Genomic DNA, 14,008 nt, shown 5'->3' on the forward strand with positions numbered 1-14,008 from the left:
TTAAAAAAAAGAAAAAAGAAAGAAAAAAAGGCATTTGGTTTAACTGAAAGCAGAGTTTTCACTACGCATGGGTTCAGTTAGGTTTTTTATAAGATAAAAAGTGCTCAACTCCTCTCTGCGTTTCTGCCTGGTTTTCAGTGCAGACCTCTTTTCGCTGCAAAGCATCAGAGATGAAGACTAGTTTAAAAAAAGAGAGAGAGGGGAGGGGGGTCTGATATTTGGGGCTCCCATGCGGCGTCATGCAGAGCCGATCATTGTCTCTCTCACACTTTCTAACTAGCCATTTCACAACATCCACGCAGCGGATCGAGCCGTACGCAGCAGCAGTTTTACCTTCAGGGCTTTTTTTTCTTTCTTTCTTTTTTTCTCCTACACGACGTCGACCCATAACTAACAATTTGAATTCGGCACGCGGATGAGGCCAATTACTGGACTTAATCTATCATTACGTCTCCGTTCCGATCGGCTGATAGTCAAATGAGTTAAGCGATGGCTGAACAGATCCGAGTCTGCCACCGGGTGCCAGAAGTGGTTGTTTAAATTTAAAGAAAACAACTAAAAGAGAGAAGAGCGAGGGGGGACACACTTTGATTTGCTTGTAGCGCGGACTTGGAGAAGCTGTTCGGCGGACATGATGTGCAGAGTGGCGGATTTTACGCGCAGAAAGCCGCTGGGTGCGTTTGATTTCGGATTACTGTGACACACTGGCTGTGTAGTTTTCAGGGGGAGATTTTTTTAAGGAGTCTGCTTCCCTCTCGCTCCTGTTCGCTGCTGTCCTCCAGGACTCCAGAGTCGCGGAGAGCCCATGCAGTCGCCAAGGTTGGTTCGAGACTAAATTTTACTCCTTATTTCTCATATTAGGCAGGAGTGTGATCAGTTTTGTGCTGCTCAGCCCTGTAATGTGTCTTGTCTTCCTATCATCCTGCCCGGAGTGTTTGGATTTCTGCAGATTTAATAACCGGATCCTTTTTCCAGTGTCACACAAGAAAAAACTAGGAGAAAATTGAATTTTGAAATGCACCAGACCCCCCACCAAAAAAAAAAAAAAAAAAAAAAAAAAAAATGCATTCACACGCCTCATTACTTCTAAATTATTGGACAACTGGGAGTAAAACTATTAATCACAATTTTATATGTTATTTTGTCTGGATTTAAAGCAGTTACTCCCAACTAAAAATACCCTTGAGGCCACTTTAATCCAACATGCAGTAAATGATGATCTTAGCGGTGCTACAGGACAAATGCGCCTGTCGGATGCAGATTTTTCACCTTTTAAATCCCAACTGCGTGACAGCTACCTGTAATTAGACCAATAACCGAGCTGTCCACAAAGCTCAAATTTAATGACAGGTTTGGTTGTCCTCGTAATGCCATGTGCGTTTGTGTCATGATTTGAGGTTTCATATCAGAGCTCATAACAAGCGCCATCTGTTGGAAAAGAGGATCAGTCCCTGTGGCTGTGGAGATAAAGATAAATGGACAGAGATATGTTGGCCTGTGCAACCAGTTTAACGCTGCACACAAAAGAGATGGACCAGCTTGTTATTTAGATTACACAGGGAGGATTTAAAAAACTGTCTGCTGTAATTCCCCCAGCAACCTGGTTTGACAGGTGATATCAGAGATTTAAAGCAGCACATCATAAAGCCATTATGCTGGATTTATAGAGATGTTTTATTGTTATACTGTGTCACCGCTACCTGTTACAGCATGTGGACCACAGGGTCTCCCAGATAAATATGTCCTCATTTATATGACGGCACATGATGGTGGTTAAAAAGCAAAATAATTGAGCTGTAGATAAAAACATAACTAAGCTAAGCAATGCAGTGATCAGTGTGTTGACTCGGAGAGGTGGTGACTAGAACAGACATGTCCTAACCTCATTTTGATTGATTATTTTAATAGTCATTTATCGATTAATCAATAAAATGTCAGAAGTTTCTTCCTATTTCCCCACCCAGGAAATACACCAGACCCCAAAGAGGTTCAATTTCAGTGAGAGATTTGAGAGCATCTTTGATAAATAATTTAACTAATCAAACTGGAAGCAATCAAATTAGCTGATACTAATACTGTAATTTATTAATCTGGTATTCTAGCTGAAACAATTAGTGATTCAGAATAAGGAATACATGGGGTCATTTTGGACAAAGAAATAGATCCGTGACTTTTTATTGATATTTACGAACCCTCTGTGACATAACTGGTTTCTCCTTCACTTTTAATAGTATTAACTGAATGCTTTAATGAAGCTGGATAACTACAGATAACTATCATTCATGCTTGTTCTCCATAAACGGATCATAAAAATGACTAGTTGGCTAAAGCGCTGACAACAACAATCATTTCCTCTATTTGTTTTGAGTATGGGCAAATAGTGCAAAAACATCTTCACATAATGAGAGTAGATGGTTGATATGGATGTTGTATGTTAGTCTGCAACAGGTGATGTATGTGCAGCATCTGTTTTTCAGATCTGGTGCATTTTGCAGATTGATCACTGGGATTCTTCTGCCCAGCAGCTGACCGACATCTGATTAAGACAAGCTGCATCAAACCCTTCAGAGTGCTGCTGAACGGCTTCATTCCTTTGCTGCAGCCACGCTACAATCCAAAAATATTCCACAATTCATCAAAACATTTCACCGAGCCGCTTATACCTTTCAGCTGCGCTCATTCCTTCCTTTCAGATGCGAATGCTCAGTATATTAGGTTTGGAATAAGTCTGCACGGGGGCCACCCTTGTTGAAAACATGTGTAGGCTCGGACCTCTTTGTACATGAACATATCCATCACTCGCGAGAGGGACAGCAACCACAAAGACAATCAGTGCTCTGTGGAAAAATACTGTACAGCCAGCCACAACCTGAGCAAGGCGGTACATATTTTATTGTAAATGAAATGCTCCACAAATGTGTCATCAGCACAATTCAAAGGTAATCAAAAAGAGGAGCGGATCAACACCTGCACTTCTGGTCATTTGGAGAAATGCTTTTAAATCCATCGAACCAACATGGAAGAAACGCTCACTGCAACGAGGGGCTGCTTGTTTTCATTTCAGTGAAGTAATTAAGTAGTAAAATGCCATCAAAATTCTTACGATCAGGTGGGATCACTGTAAGTTTGAGTACCTCATGTCTGGGTGCTTTAAACGACTTGTGCTGGGTAAACTATGGCCGCTGTGATATCAAAGAACTGCAGTGTTTCCACACTGTTTCGCTCTCTCTCTTTTTTTAAAGTCATTTAACAACCTGAGGATGAGTTTACATCATATAATTACAGGCACATTACACATAGCGGATACTTAAATGCTTATTTTGAAGTTAATGCCTTGAAACATGGTTATAAGAAGATAACATTTGCAATAACAAATACTGTGCAATTTGTTTTTCACCCTCCTAGTAATTGTTTTTAAAATTATGACTTATGATTGAATTGTATGCCTGAATACATGGAGTTAGGTAACATTTTAGTAAACTACGCTATTAAATGATTAAACTTTTTGTCAGTATACAGATATTGATCCTCAAGCTAAAATAATCTCCAAACATTCCCTCGTTCCACCATGTTAAACATGATCAGTTTAATGGTTTTCTTTGTTATGTGTACCAGGAACCCAATTATCTTTGGATCAGCTCAGGGTCTGGGAATCTGTGATGGGGGTTTTTCCCTAGATAAAAACCACAATGGAGAAATTAGTAAGCAAATCAGTGAGATGAACCCACAATTACATGTATGCTTTATCATTTTGACCCAAATTTTCACTCAATCCTGGCTATTTGTGCTAATGAGACTATCTTGTTCAATAATACCTTTGCACATTGCCCACAGTGGGCTATGTTGGGTGGAAGGGTTAACATGGCTTGTAGCAACCATTTTAAGGTGATGCAAATGATGTATAGTTTTTCGAGAAGTGATATGAAGAAAAAAACTGATGATTGTTCGTATTGTTTGTGGTTTTCCTCTTGTTAATCTGCCCACACACGCTCTGTGGAGGCATGACACTGTTTTCATTTCAAGCCTTTAAACGGTGCGGTTGTTGTTGTGATCTCATAACAAATCAGATCTTTCTTTTATATGGCGGTGTGGACTACCACTTTGTGGGTCATGAAAAGTCGGTCGTCGTCTAACAAGTCTGCACACTGAGGTGTAATTTGAGTCTCGCAGAAAGGTGGGGTTTTAAGGGCGAAACGGGCAGCCGTGATTGGTTCAGCTTGTCCGATGGCCCGCAGAGGCTTTGCCTCCTCGGCACTCCCTAAAAGGAAGGATAGCTCGGCTGCCTGCCTGCCTGCTTGGAGCTGTTTAAGCTAAAACTTTTACCGACGAGAGGAACAAAACAGCCTCTTACCAGGCGGTGATGAGAAGACGGGACCCCCAGCTTCAGACCGTTTTCATGGACTTTCTAGTGTTTTCTTAGCGAAGGCTTGGCGAGTTGAGCTAACTGTCCTCCACTGTTTTTTGTCCTTAATGCGACCAGGGAGAGGAGTACAGTGCGAGCCCGAGCTGGATGGATGGTTATGGGGGAAAGAGGGAGACCCTCGGCGCTTGAAGTGTGCAGAGTCCTCGCCGTGCTTTTCTCACTCTTCCCCTCTGGTAAGAAAAAAAAATATTTTTTGTCTTCTTCTTCCTTTTTCCTTTTAGACACAACAGGCGCGTTTTACGCCAACACACACGGTTTACATGACTTCACGTAACTTTGTTAATCACAGTGCTAGCAAACTCCAGAAGTTATTAGCATTGATTTTTTCCCCACCTTGGCGTCCAAAGTTGCCTGATTTATTTACTTTTTATTTGCCGAAATATTGTATTTTGTATCATTGTTGTTATTGAACCACAGGTTTTTATTTTTCAAAAAAAAGTGACGTTTTAGCGGGAATCCGAAAACTAGTATGAAAGCTTATAATAGTCCTTATCGTTTAGTTAAAAATCCACCAAACTATAGAAAAAGTGACTAAAATCTAGAGAATTGCAGCGAAGCGTTTACTTTCTACGTTTATAATTGTTTTTAAATTGGAAAATATTAATTTTTCATATTTCTTTAATGTTAGAAATCTTGACATTTAAAAAGAAAATTTTGCCAGGTATTAGTTTTGAGACTAAAACCACTGAAAGGTCTTCTCGGAGCTGCATGCGGCTCTCCAAAAGTGTTTTGTTGGGGGATGGGACGTGTCTCAGGGTTTCACATTGGCTCCTTCAAAGTGTTTTTTCAAACCGAGAACTGCACCGTAGAAGCACAATAATGTATCTTAAGTAACTATATATTTGTGTGACTGCAATCAGTCACTTTTTCAGCTCACTTAGCGCAAAGCCTTATCGGTTTTCCTCTTTGATCACATGCCGTTACACAACAAAGTGATAATACGCTGATAGCTGAGATCAAGATTAGTTTATTGCCATCTTGATAAGTGGATGGGTGGTGTGGACGCTTTGAGTTGTTTAAAGTTTGACTTCAAAGTGCTGGTAGTCCACCCCCCGGAAACCTCTCACAGCCAGTTCAAATAAATAAATGCTTTATTAATCGAAGGTGATGCTATTCAAACATGGTGTTGCAATGATTCATCCTGGGAAATATTAAAGTAGCATTGGTGCAAAAGTTCGCCGGATATTGCAGCAAAGCTGTAGACCAGAGACAAGTAGTGTTATTAATCGGTTATGGTGTAGATTAATATCGGTAATCGAGTTTTTAACCTGTGCATATAAAGAGAGAGAAATGGAAACTACTGGATGTGAAAGGGAAGTGAAGCGAAGCTACCTTCTTTCCAGGCTTAGCTTTTTTTTTTTGTGGCTACATCATATAAAATGTATATATTGGATGAAAATTACATCTAATGTTATTGGAATTGTTATATATTTTATAGATGATTGTATTTATAATTTACAGTATAGTATGCACAAAGAAAATGGTTAACTTAAGGAGGAACAACAGTAGCCTTTTGCATAGAGAGTGTTTTATCTGTGTGCTTTAAAGTATCATGTTTCTAGATGACTTTATTACTTTTGCTCCAACTGGATGTTGTTCCTCCCTGACAGTGAGCCTGCAGTGCAAGATCCTCAAGTGCAACTCTGAATTTTGGGCCTCCACCTCAAACGCTGGACCGGAGGAGGAGTTTTGCACGGCTCTGCGGGCATACAACAGCTGTGTACGTCGGACCGCACGTACCTGCAGGGGTGACTTGACATATCACTCTGCACAGCATGGCATAGAGGACCTAATGAGCCAGCACAACTGCTCCAAGGAAGGACCGACTTCCCATCCACGTACCCGGACCCCGCTTCCTCCAGCACCCCCGCCGGTTATGACCGACAGCCAAGAACGCTCTGATGGCCCGGAAGTGTGCCACTATGAGCGCAGTCTTCCACGCAACACGGCCCCACCTAACTATACCCACTGTGGCTTTTTTGGAGACCCACACCTCCGAACCTTTGGCGACGACTTCCAGACATGTAAGGTGGAAGGAGCCTGGCCACTCATCCATAACAAATACTTGTCCGTCCAGGTGACCAACACTCCTGTAGTACCAGGCTCTTTCGCCACTGCCACAAGCAAGGTGAGACTCTCTATTGTTCGTGTGTATGACTGCAGCACTAGCTGATTGGCTAAGGCTTTGAATATATGTCTTGATGCATGCTCATCCAGGTAAGGAAATCCCGAAAAGTTGATTCTGTTCTGGACGTAGCGTTTTCAGTCGCGGAAACATTTCGTCACTCATCCAAGTGACTCCTTCAGTCTCAGCTGACTGCAGGTTTCCCCAACCTTATAAACGGTACATTTGCATAATGACTGAAAGTAGCACCACTGACAAACAATGATTGCATTTTTCATCAGTGATGATAGTTTTTTTCTTTCTGAATCCAGTCAGTCTGCTTGCATCTGAGTGATGTACATTCCATTATCTAAGAGGGTCCATGTGCTAGTTTTTTGTGACAATGCAGAGTACCCCACAGACACTCTGCACTGGATGCACTACAGCTAACTTCAGCGGATTGTTATTGAGGCTTAATGCCCAAACTTATCATCCTTAATCAAGCTAATGTTTATTATTCCACAAAATGTGCTGTACTAAGTATTCTAGAAGGGATTCTGTTCTCTGTGTTACTAAAAATACGCTACAAGCTACACAGAGCAGAAAAGGAGGGCAAGATGTCTGACACAGGAATGGTATACAATCATCCAGTCACTCTTCAAAATAAAAGACCTTGTGCAGACTAAATGCTGTGCTGCTAAAAGTGTGTTTTGAAGAAGTTCAAAGGATGCAATGTGTGTTGCATCGCTGGGATGAGCCAATAGTCAGCCAGCTAGGGCCGCTGTTAACAATTAAAGGACCATTTACACATTGCTAAGCAGTGGTTCAAAATTTGGTGAACAATTTTTGGTTGATGCACAGTTAAGAAAAAGACTCTTGTCTTTGTTGTGTTAGCTCCATAATTGGGGGGGGTAATCAACAATTTTTATTATCACTGACTCAATTAAGTAACAAAAATGTGCTGGGTACAGCTTTTAAAATGGGAAGCATTACCTGGTTTTGTATAAATATATGGTATGTAAGGATTTGGACTGTCAATCAATCAAAACTGGGTTTTGTAGCATTTTCTGTAGGTGACTTGAAAAGGTGGTTTAAGATAATAATTTGTTGATCCTTGCAATGATGCAGGTAGGGTTTAATAAATGTTAGTACAGATTAACCAGCTGCACATATATCTGTCTGTGTGAAGAGCTGGGATGATTTCCTTTTGTTGACATATACATGGGCAGCTGCAGAGACCGCAGGTGTGTAGATGTTCTTACTGCCCTGCTGTCTTATCTGCTTGGGGAACGTGTTACATACACGTGCATTAGATCAGCATTACAGGAAGACCTGCTGGTCCTTTTTGAAAAGATGGGTTATTTATTTACCCCCACCCCCACCCACCCGACACATTATTGCACATAAGATTGCCAAATTATTATACAGGTGTAATAGTAAATTTCATGTGGTCTGAAAGGTGCTGTGGGCCTGTGTTCCTGTCACACTGTGGATCCCACTTAGTATTTGGATGAGTTCTAAATTAGGATATGAAGAAGCTCAATCCAGCAAATCTCAAAGGGCTCCATGAGCTTTATCAAAATCTTTTGATACTTACAATCAAGATCTTTGATAAAGCTTATCAAGATCTTTCAGATTTGTTGGGCTGGGCTTCTTCATCTCATAGATCTTGATAAGCTTTATGAATCATATGTTAGTATTAAAACAGCAGTGCTTTGTCGCATGTGAAGCTTCATTCTCTGTTGAGCTCAATCTGATGTTTGGGCTTCTTATTGTAGCACACAGTGAGCACAGAACTGCAGATTATTTTGTCCACATTATGAGATATTTTCTTTCAGATTTATCAGCAGTGCACAAGTCATTATTGATGTTTTGTTGAATAGTGGATTGGTTAGTTTGGATGGCAGCCCCTAAAATGGTCAAACTGGAGGCCATAACATAGGAGTTGGCCTAGACTTGGCAATGCTCCAGCAGCATTTGGTTGAGGACCCGAGTCGTTTGCTGAGGGACTTTGTCCCTAATCACATTTGTAGAAGCTATAATTTTCTGTAATCAAGGTTTCTAATGATACTCTATTAAGCATTTGTGGGGGGGGGGTTTAGCTTGTAAAGTAATTGCATTTTTGTACTGCTATTCTTGGAAGCAAATGAGACGGCTTTTTAAAGATCATGATTCTGGACAAAGGGAAAACAAAGCAGCAGCCAATGCCACCTGTGCAAACAAGGCCCTTCTGGTATAAGATCTGCATTAGCAGAGCTCCGTGTTGGTACATAGCTCTCGCTACAGCAAATAAAACTGTCTGGTTATTTCCATCTTCATACCAGTAGAGCGATAAGGCAGGCCTTTTTCTTTTGTTTGCTTTTATTAAACATTTAAGAAGGAAACTGGGAAAAAGCAGAAGTTATTGTGGCTTGGATAAAGGAAATTGAGAGAGGGAGAGAGAGCTGGTGCAGCAGATGAATTGTCAAGCTTAAAGAGTATACTGTGGACCCCCACCCTGTGTCCCCTGTCTCAAATGAGCAGACGTCCCAGTTCCTAGGCCGTCCCTGTTCACACAAAGGCTCATTGGTGTCCTGATGAAACCAAGCTTACAGAGTCCTGGCCAGTCTCACTTAATTAGCTGCAGAGTATATCGCTGTGTCCTGGCCCGACGCCACTCCCTGGAGCATAGTTCTGGGGGTTCACAGGCAGGTTTTTCAGTACTATGAATGGATCGTCTTTGTGTCTGCAAACTGAGGCCTGATTTTTACATGGCCGAGACTCGTGTTTTTTGAAGGCGTTTGCCTTGGCCTCCCTCATGTTGAGCCAGCCCTGAAATGTGACACTTAAGTGGGGCGTTGTGGTAGATGGCACATATTGCACAAACTTGTTCTTAATGCAAAAGTATAAGCACTTCCCGTTTTCATTCCGATGTTTACATTTACTGCAGTTTACTAGGATTTAGTACGTGAGTAGGTAGGGGAATGGTCACTGATAACTTCCTGAGAATCGTAAAAGTTGACCGTAAAATTAATGTTGAGTATTGATGAGATTTCTTTCTCCATTCTGCAGCTGACAATCATCTTTAAGAACTTCCAGGAATGTGTGGACCAGAAGATGTACCACGCGGAGACAGATGAGCTGCCGGCTGCGTTTGCAGACGGCTCGAAGAACGGAGGCGACCGCTACGGAGCGAACACCCTGCGTGTGGTGGAGAAGGTTCCCGGGCAGCATGTGGAGATTCAGGCGAGATACATCGGAACAACCATCGTGGTCCGGCAGGTAGGCCGCTACCTAACCTTTGCCGTGCGGATGCCGGAAGAAGTTGTGAACTCTGTGGAGGAAGGTGACAACCAGGACTTGTACCTGTGTCTTCACGGTTGTCCCGCCAACCAGCGCATCGACTTTAGGAACTTCAGAGCTCGAGCGGCGGAGGCCCACAGCGTCAGCAGGACCAGGAGCAGCACCGGTGCCCACGGCTTTACCTACCAGTCTGCAAAGACCAAGTGCAAAGAGCGGCTTCCAGTGGAGGATCTCTATTTCCATTCCTGCGTGTTCGACCTCCTCTCGTCTGGAGACATAAACTTCACTATGGCAGCCTACTACGCTTTTGAGGATGTTAAAATGCTCCATTCAAATAGCAAAAGATACCACATCTTTGAAAAGGATGCCGAAATGAATGGTGCAGAACAGAAGGGCAGAAATTTACTTTCAGTCTTCCTCGTCAACCTCCTCGCTGTGTTATTGTGGACAGTCTGTCTATAGTCTCTTTACAACAGTGTCCTCATGGTGTGTCTGTCAAGAAGCATTAGAGTACCATCGCTGTGTCCTACATCGGCTCCTCTCTGCTTTGGTTCTGTGACTTGACAGGTAGCTTGCAAGTAGGTCATCCCCGACCCAAGTCTCATTTTAGTGCTATTGTCGTGTCTTGACGTCAGCTTAATGACAGGACGAGCTCAGCGTTCTCCCACCTATCATCACACGTATTTAGCTGCTTCATTGGATTGGTCTTTGAAGAGGGCAGCAGTGAGAGAGCCCAGCTACCCCGGAGCTCAGGATATCCACCTGGGATTAAATCCCACATTCTCAATGGGGCCTGCATACCTATGGGAAGCTGGACAAGATGATCTTTTGCAGAAAGAGGAGTTTGCTGATCCTCCCTCCTCTGACCCCAAACCCCCCCCCCCCCCCTTCATTGGTGCCAAGCCAGTGAAGCTCTATGGCTCATGTGGCAAAACGAGAGGACCTGACAGGGGCTTTTGTTAACCTTAGGCCAGAAGCAGCTCTATGTTTGATTAGTTTCCAGCTTTGGAAAAGCCGGAGCCTTTTGGAAGAAACACTCAGCCAAAAGGATGTCAGAGCAGCGTCTCCAGTTGTCTGCTGTGGAGATTAATGGGTCATATTGTTAGGTTGTGTGTGTGTGTGTGTGTGTGTGTGTGTGCGCGTTAGTACAATATGTGTGCCGAATTCAGCATCTGTGGTTAATTTTGTGTTTGTGCGTGCAGCAGTTTCCAGACAACAAACCTCCAGCGGGAGAACTCCGTTCCCATGTCTTTGTGTTGCACCTAAAATTTCAGAAATAGAAAAAGATGAAGCACTCGAGTTCATCCAGTGGACTCTTTATCAGCCAAGTAGCAAATTCCAAAAAGGGAACTCAAAAATAGTCATCTGCACGTCATTTTTCACTGTCATGCAACCTTTTCCCCTCCTTTTGAGCCGTCACACGACATGCGTCAGCATGTGGATCAGACAGCGTTTGTACTTTTAAGTCGGTTATGTGAATGTAGCGAAGAAGAAGGTTAGAAGTGCAAACTTGTTTAAGGGCACTTAAAGCGTTTACAGAAGGTCGAGCAGCCAATCAAAGCCCGACACCTCCTCGAGAGTATTTTGTGAATTTAAATCTCCGTTTCAAGCGTCAGTGGTGTAGATGCCGTTAGTACTCGCTGTAAAGACATCACCTCTAGTCAGTTGAGCATTTTTATAGACTACCAGCGTGCTGAGCTGACTGTGGCTTAGTGAGTAAACGATAAGCATATGTCTGTAGACGTGATTTCATGGCTTAAGTCATTGCCAAAGAACAAGCCCTTGTGCCAACATTTTTCCAAACAGCTGAATTTTCATCTTTCAGTCCTTTAAAAACAGTTTGCGACTCCTAACCGTGTATATAACTCGTGTTTGTGGGCGAATTACAGTAACACATACTGTAAAGGCAGCATTGGTTTCTGTTACTGCAGTCTCACTTTTTGCTTTTTCTTGTGTTTCACAATAAAGCTTCGAGGTTTCCAGCTGAACTTTGGCTCTCAGCTGCAGTATCTTAGTGTGCAAGTCCTCCCCCGTAGGTCCCGTTACCGCTGGGGCAGTTTAATGGTCATTTATCCTTTTTTACACTGAAGTATTTGGCAGGCCTTACTACTGCTATTTGGAATATGTATCAGTGCAGTTTGACGGCAACAAAAAGGGAAAAAGGAAAAGAAAAAAAAAAAACACATACAGCAAACTGATGATTGTAATGTTGAATCTTGTGTTGATAGACGTAATTTGTGTTTGTGTGTTTCACAGTAAATGGTTCTACATGTGTAATGTGAGACTGTACATGGTTTTTGTGTATTGTTGAGTTTAAATTTGTATATTACCTGTTGTGTTTTGAATTTATCACTCCAGTTTTTTGTACACAAGATGTTTCAGTGAATGTGAACTTTTTTTTTTTCTTTAATTTGAAAAGGGATTTTTCTTTCATGTCTTTCTGCAAAAACATGAACGCCACAGAACAGATTAGTCTTTACTAAGTACAGTGTACACATTGGTCTGTGTAGCAGTGATAAACGTTAGTTGTTTAGTATCAAACAAGACTGCCCACCTTACCCACAGAAGAGATTGTTGCAAAGTGTTTTTTTGGGGCGTTCATGTTTTTGAGTTTAAAGCACTTTATGTTTTCTTTGACATTTAGCTCTTTTGTTTGACTTGTAAGGGTTTAAAAAAAAATACAAAAAAATAGCTGAATGGGGGGAAATGCCAGAAAGATCAAACTGTGTTGTAAATGTGATCCCACATGCCAGCTGTTTATAATGTAAATTATTTATTAAATAAAAGGAAGATGTCTCGTTTATCAGCTCTCCTTTTGTCCTATGTGGCGTGAGTTTGAAAGCATTTTTTGAAAACCACCCCAAGTGGGTTTTCTGCCTACACTTTGCAGTGCTTGACTGCCCCCTGCTGTAGATATGTGAGCAAATGTTAAAACTTCTTTAAAAAAAACAAGTTTTGACTTTGGAGTTAAAAATCGATATTAAAAATTGGATTTCTGAGCTTTATATATTTAAAATGTAAAAAAGGTTAAATGTAAAAGTGAAGTTTCAGGTGTATCCACAATTTATAGAGACAAGCATAATAAATAATATAGAATTGACAATTTACTGAACATCCTATGCAGACAGAGTAGGAGGATCGTACAAACTCCATACAGAAGTCTCAAGGCCAGAATTGGTTTGCTGTAAATTACATAAAATTTGAGTTCAAAATGTCCATAAAACATGTCTTTCTGACCCTTGTGGTGGTCACCAGAAAGCCCCAGGAAGAATTTGAATAGGTATGGACATCAAAGTCTGATGCAGAAATTTTATTATCCTGTTTGGAAGAGCCAAATGAATCTAAAATAACACTGAGGTTTGCTGTTGCACTGAAGAACCCTGATCCAGCCTTTCTGTCTTATTAGTCCATTCACATTTATCTGCAGGAAACGAAGCGCAGAGCATGAAACTGCTTCACCCCACTGGAAGGATAGCCGCGATCAGTTGTACCCGTAATGCCCTCATTTAAACATCGAATAATTCTATCATGTGCCGGAGGAAGGTTTCTATGTTAGAATATTATGCAGAGTGGTGTCTTTGAAGGCCACACAGGAAGAAATATACACAAAGCAAAGATTTATTAGTGTGTGTGTAATGTGAGAATGGTGTTTTATTTATGTTGTTTTTTCTCCTTTAATGACTTCAACAGAAAACTTGAAACTGAGGAGAAACTCTGTTAGTCCGTGCTGTGTGGCATGCAAGTGGCACATTTTCCCACTAAGGGCCATCATTGGCGTATTAATTTAGGGTTGGCCCTGAATGCAGACATGTTTGTTATTAATAAAGAAGAAGAAGGTACTACAAGAAAGTACTACAGATGCAATACACATGGGCACTATAGGATCTGGGGTCTGGAGCAGCTGTGCAGGCTCCATGAGACTGTCCAAGTCTTTACTGCTCTTTAAGTCGGTGCACAACTCTTATATGTGCAAACGAACTTGTTTTTTGGCCCCTCTCTCTACTTTGAACATGTTTTTTCTCCACTGTTTGAAACTGAGATAAAAACAGTATATGTTAATGATTTATGAAGTATACTTTTATTTCAAACTTGATTTTAAAACCACAAATATGTCCTGGGTCAATCTGACCTAAGGGATACCAGAGGGTCCCAGAAGTGAAGACAATAAAATGATTAAAGTTTCTTCTAGACCGGCTCCA

General features: G+C 41.6%; 1 protein-coding gene across 1 annotated transcript; it reads left to right on the top strand.

The window, feature by feature from the left end:
- Positions 1–256: 256 nt before the first annotated feature.
- On the top strand, positions 257–12,612 carry rgma (repulsive guidance molecule BMP co-receptor a). The gene is made up of 4 exons (XM_031731253.2): positions 257–819; positions 4,481–4,596; positions 6,034–6,551; positions 9,579–12,612. Exons 1-4 carry the CDS (start codon positions 806–808, stop codon positions 10,269–10,271), a joined length of 1,341 nt encoding a protein of 446 aa, XP_031587113.1. The 5' UTR covers positions 257–805; the 3' UTR covers positions 10,272–12,612.
- Positions 12,613–14,008: the final 1,396 nt, after the last annotated feature.

Source organism: Oreochromis aureus, linkage group 7 (assembly GCF_013358895.1).
Source record: "Oreochromis aureus strain Israel breed Guangdong linkage group 7, ZZ_aureus, whole genome shotgun sequence".
NCBI lineage: Eukaryota > Metazoa > Chordata > Actinopteri > Cichliformes > Cichlidae > Oreochromis > Oreochromis aureus.

Excerpts from the sequence above, each read along its gene's own strand:
- rgma (XM_031731253.2), top strand. Across the intron at positions 4,597-6,033 it reads TTTCTCACTCTTCCCCTCTG|TGAGCCTGCAGTGCAAGATC; the intron begins GTAAGAAAAAAA and ends CCTCCCTGACAG. Across the intron at positions 6,552-9,578 it reads TCGCCACTGCCACAAGCAAG|CTGACAATCATCTTTAAGAA; the intron begins GTGAGACTCTCT and ends TCCATTCTGCAG.